Source organism: Hydractinia symbiolongicarpus, chromosome 11 (genome assembly GCF_029227915.1).
Source record: "Hydractinia symbiolongicarpus strain clone_291-10 chromosome 11, HSymV2.1, whole genome shotgun sequence".
Lineage (NCBI taxonomy): Eukaryota > Metazoa > Cnidaria > Hydrozoa > Anthoathecata > Hydractiniidae > Hydractinia > Hydractinia symbiolongicarpus.
Genome location: NC_079885.1, coordinates 17,635,517 through 17,640,477, shown reverse-complemented (window position 1 = coordinate 17,640,477; position 4,961 = coordinate 17,635,517). Strand labels below are relative to the sequence as shown.

General features: G+C 32.8%; 2 protein-coding genes across 2 annotated transcripts; both read right to left on the bottom strand.

Annotated features, from left to right (window-relative positions):
* Positions 1 to 1,859: 1,859 nt before the first annotated feature.
* LOC130614839 (glycine receptor subunit alpha-3-like) lies at positions 1,860 to 3,241 on the bottom strand. Its single transcript, XM_057436298.1, has one exon. The coding sequence runs from the start codon at positions 2,998 to 3,000 to the stop codon at positions 2,410 to 2,412; it is 591 nt and encodes a 196-aa protein (XP_057292281.1). The 5' UTR covers positions 3,001 to 3,241; the 3' UTR covers positions 1,860 to 2,409.
* Positions 3,024 to 4,607, bottom strand: LOC130613482 (gamma-aminobutyric acid receptor subunit beta-like). The gene is made up of 4 exons (XM_057434819.1): positions 4,359 to 4,607; positions 4,047 to 4,255; positions 3,577 to 3,659; positions 3,024 to 3,172 (listed from the first exon to the last, which is right to left on the bottom strand). Exons 1-4 carry the CDS (start codon positions 4,605 to 4,607, stop codon positions 3,024 to 3,026), a joined length of 690 nt encoding a protein of 229 aa, XP_057290802.1.
* Positions 4,608 to 4,961: the final 354 nt, after the last annotated feature.

The window sequence follows — 4,961 nt, the reverse complement described above, 5'->3', positions numbered from 1 at the left end:
CGTCAAAAAGACTTCATTGTTGCTCTGAACAAATAAAAAAGCGTATGTTCAAATAAAATTTATCTAACGCTGACAATAAAAAGAGTTATGTGATCTGAGGCGAATGTTGGAAATAGCCGGATCCTGTAATCAAACAACGAAGCAGGAAGGAGAAGATTAAATCAATTACATAGCTTTATTTAATTAGCAATCACAATTAAAACATAACTTATATAATGTAATTTTGTAATATAACTTTGCATGTGGAGCGCATTTATGATAAACGAAGTTTGAGAAATAAATTTCAAGCCCCAAAGTAACGAAATGTTTTGTTTATGTAGATAACCAGTCATTTTTACATGTTTTAAAGGAATTACTGTTGTCGTTGGTAACGCGCATTGTTTAATAAAGAAGGTTGCAAACATTTCCCGGAAAAAACAGCAGCCATTTTTGTTTTGCTCTTGTGTTATTTTTCTGACTGTTTAAATATATAAGTTATCATACTTAAAAATATAAAAATTTAAAGAGTGAAATGTTACGATTTGATGGCATTATGATGATATTATTGTGTTTCTCCTGTTATCCATTGTGGTTTCTCTTTACATAAAATGCTTCACAACGTTGTGTAAAGAAATGACAATGTGATATGCTTTCTAATGCAGAATGCTTTATTTTATCAAAACAAAGTGATAAAAAAAACATTTTCAATAGTGGAAAATCTCACAATTAGAATTTATTGCATATTCAGCGCTTTTTGCTTTAACTCTCTGTCTATAAATTGATATATTTCACATTGAACTAAACCAACCAAACAAAAATTGGTTAAAAGAACTGGTGAAAAACGGACAGTATTTTACCAGCAAAAAAATATTAATTAATAGTAAGGATCCGTTAAATCATACATGCTGCAGATTGACGCTGTGTTGTTCCACATTTTCCAGCGTCATGGTTATTTTCAGCAGTTTGTTTCATTAGCTCCCTATTTTTAAATTACCACTGGGTTGATTTACAATTTATATCTCTTTTGAAGCAAAGCACTTTCTTTAATCTTTTTGTCTTTACCACATCATTTAAAGATGTGGATCGGTTTTATAGACGTACGAATAAATATAGAGCGTATTGTATATTCCATAAATAAAAGGAAATAGTATTCTTGCTGAAAATTCCACTTTGGTTATAAAATCACCTTTACGATAGGACTCACCTACAAGAACTTCTCGTGTTTCTTCCACGTGACAGCTATTGGTTGATGTTCTACGCCTCCGACGCTGATGGAGAGACGTATCTCCCAAATACTCTACATCACTGTGCACACCGTTTGATCCCGTTTTGTTTTTTTCCAACAATGCAATGTTTTTGTCGAACTCTTTCAAACGCTATAATTCAAAAACGTAAAAATTCAACAATAAATTAAGAAGTCTTCATGGACAATTCTGCTAACCGTCGTCATGAATGAGTGACCTTACACAAAGTATCTCAGCAGGGCCGGATACAGCATATTGTCTCTAATCAGTCAAGTTGTTATCGAACGCAAAACTGGATCTTTAAAGTTCTCGACCACTAATCTCGTGATAAGGAGATCTTACAAACGAATTTGTAATCGCAATACAATTTTTGACGGCCTCAAAAGTGAATAAAAGAAATACAACTTGGAAAGTGGAAAACATTTCTTAAAAAAGAGAAAGTGAAAAAAAAGAATTTCTTACATAATTTATTTAGAAGATGTATAAATCGTAGAAAAACATGACATGTATAAAAATGAATAAGAAACAAAATTTTTTATTCTTTAAAAGTTTATCATTTCTTTGATATGATATAGGAATTTCATTGGTGAAGCTAGCAGGAATAACGGTTATATATATTGTACATGTACATTATATACATGTATAAAAATTTATGTTTTCACTATAAATTCATCTTCACCTGACAAATTTTATCGGCATTTATAGTGATTTGTATGGCAACTTACAATAAAAATTAATTTCTTGAAGATGGAATAATTAACCGTTAACGGAGTTCAACAGGGGTGTTTTCGTAATCGTTTTCAAAAAGCTGCAGCGACAGAGACCAACCAAGTTTTTTCCACAGGTGTTGTACAATAAAAAAAAATCATTTTTTGTAACTTTCCAACAGCTAGTTTTTTTCTGTGATGTAAAACCTTTCTTCTTTGGTAGTTCATACCAGCATGTTCAAAAAATAGTAAAATAAAGCAGAATAAATGTTGATACATATGGGTCTGTGATAAATTTTGCCTTGCAAAAGAATAGCATGGTGAAGATGTTAAAAACGTTACAAAAACTCAGCAGCAGAATCACATTTGCTTTTGCCAAAAAAATTCTATTTTCTTGAAAAATAAAAAGCAAAACATGGATGAATTAAATTTCAGGCCTTGCATGTGAAACAAATAAGAACACAGGCTGAGGACAAATTTCATAGATTAAGTCCTCGGTAAAATAGAATTTTTAATAAAAAGTTAAAAATAAAATTTTCATTTCTTAAACTACTCTTTAGACGTTTTCGTACATCCATATTGCTCTTGTTCGCGCCAAATAGTGGCTGGAAAATCATTTCGAATATGGTTAGACATAAACTACCTACGGCTAATGCTTTCTTTTTCCTTCTTTGAATATACCAGTACAACAGAACAGTTTCCATAACACTGGAGACAATCATTATGAGTGCCATGATTAAATACCAATCGACAGCTTTGACGTAGGAGACCTTTGGAAGTGATGAATCGACATATCCAAGAAGAAATATCATAGATAGAATTAATGTGATACCAATTGCTAAGCGGTCACCAACTTCTGTAGGTGAAACAAAAAATGCTACCCATGATAAGCACACAAGCATAGCGCTTGGAACAAATAAACGTATAACGTAAAAACCGGTTTGTCTTTTAAACTTCAAAGTAACCTCAAGCACCGTGAAATTACCTAAAAATAATAGAGCATATTTATAATATTTTGTAAGTATTTGTATTACCGCAGCCTCGTAAAGCAGCGTGATCGAGAGCCACATACCACAATCGGCTTATTCAAGATTCAAAAAGGAAGAAAATTACCGGCCAAATAATTTCGAACAAATGAAGTTATTTCTGGTTTCTCATCCACTAAAAATTGATCGAGATTGTGATTTTTTACCAAGACTTCATTCAACCACCTATATTTGATGTAGCTGTTGTTGTAGCTATCTATGGAAATACACATAAGAAACTGTTACACGTCTTTACTTTTGACGTTCTATGAAGTTCACAAAAGACTAGCACAGTTATAACTTTTGCCGACGTCATCATGATTAATGAATTTATTGATTTCCGGACCTCGATGTGGATGTTTTGTAATGCGAGGATGTTAGAAACTGTAGTTAACCTTGCCTATGGAGCAGCAAAAGCGAAATTTCTGCAGCCTAATGGTTGCAGTGCATTGGCTAAGAGATCCTGTATGCTAAATTTAAAAATGACAATTTTCTTCTATCCTGCACAGTATTGTAAGAGTGTGACTAAATGTATTGTAGACAATAATAAAGTAAGCAACGTTTTATGTACTTATTGTTTCATCAATAATGTACTTTCTCTGAAATAAATTTTGCACTTACAACTTGACAGCTGAATTTTGCAGTTTTGTTCATCAAATGGAAAATTTTCAAATGTGAACTTGCATGCAGCATGAAATATTCCTCTAAATAAATAATGGGAAAAACATTTCCTATAAACATCACATGGCTAGCACTATGTCTTTTTTTAAACCTTTTAATCTGAAAATAATGAAATTTATCTGTAGAGATAATTATTTCTCCATTATATAACTTTTGAAAAACAGACTTCGTAAAAAGCTCAGTTCAACCCTAGTGTTTACGCACTTTCAGGTCAGACAACTGATTTCGGTGTAGTACGCATAGCAACAAGTCATAGGAAATTCAGCTTATTTGAGCACGATCAGGAATTAACTTACATTTGTGCAGAAAAAAAGAATTCATTTGTGATTGACAAAAACAAATGAAGCGAAAGGAGATGACAGCTTAGACCCAACAAGAAATTCTTCAGATAAACTTTCAGCATCACTTACGCTTGACTGTAGTAAATATTTCCTTGAAGATCCACTCTTAACAGAACTCTGTTTTCTTTAGAGTTCAATGTTGATTTTCTGCAGTTTAAACAGTAAACATCTGGCACCCATACTGCAGTTCTATCCTGCAAGACAACTGTGTGATGGTTTGTTCGTTTTAATCTGCTGTCTGTCCATTGTTGGTTAAGATAGCTGTATATTATCATTTCCTGTAAACAAAGTAAGGGAAAAGCCTTGTACTATTAAACATCATTAAAGGTTTTTAATCGCGGAATTATATATTGCAAAAGAAATGCAGAATATTTGTGATACGAAACTTAAAATAGAATTTCTGCTAAAAATAAACGAATCATCATGAGATGCAATGCCACTGCTACTAATGATTTTCTTAAACTCGGAATACATCCAAGATTTTATTAAAACCGACTGCAGTTTTTCTTGTCCTCTCCGTCTCCATCTTTTTCCGTCGATCAGTCGGATTTGGCTCAGTGACCCGTCGGTAATGGGTCGTGTGCATAACCCAGAAGGGTCGGTGAATGGACACCCCAGAAATATTGTCATGTAGTAATACATTAAATACTTCATTCAATGCTTTTATAAAACATTTTTCTTATATAGACGAGATAAGGCGGAATTTAGCTCTTAGAACCGGCTTTCCTGTTTTTATCGTAGCTGATTTGTGCAGCTAGGGTTAGCTGATAATAACAATTGTAACAGACAACGTCAAATGGACTTTTGATCTAAATCCTTTTTTGAAAAATGTGCCCCATTTTTCCCCTACAAGCAGTCACAGACAATCGATAATTAAACCTATTTTTTTTCAGCCTTCACTTTTAAAGCGCACAGCGTCGCTTTTGCAAATTAAACGCATTAAAACGCGAATTAAATATTATCTAGGACTTAAAACGAATTTTC

What these genes read in the sequence shown, in the direction of transcription:
- LOC130614839 (XM_057436298.1), bottom strand. Translation starts at nt 3,000, where the DNA reads ATGTGGCTCTCGATCACGCTGCTTTACGAGGCTGCGGTAATACAAATA.
- LOC130613482 (XM_057434819.1), bottom strand. Translation starts at nt 4,607, where the DNA reads ATGACAATATTTCTGGGGTGTCCATTCACCGACCCTTCTGGGTTATGC. An exon ending in GAAATTCTATTTTAAGTTTC is followed by an intron (nt 4,256 to 4,358) that starts GTATCACAAATA and finishes CTTTGTTTACAG; the next exon opens with GAAATGATAATATACAGCTA. An exon ending in AATATTTACTACAGTCAAGC is followed by an intron (nt 3,660 to 4,046) that starts GTAAGTGATGCT and finishes TTATTTATTTAG; the next exon opens with AGGAATATTTCATGCTGCAT.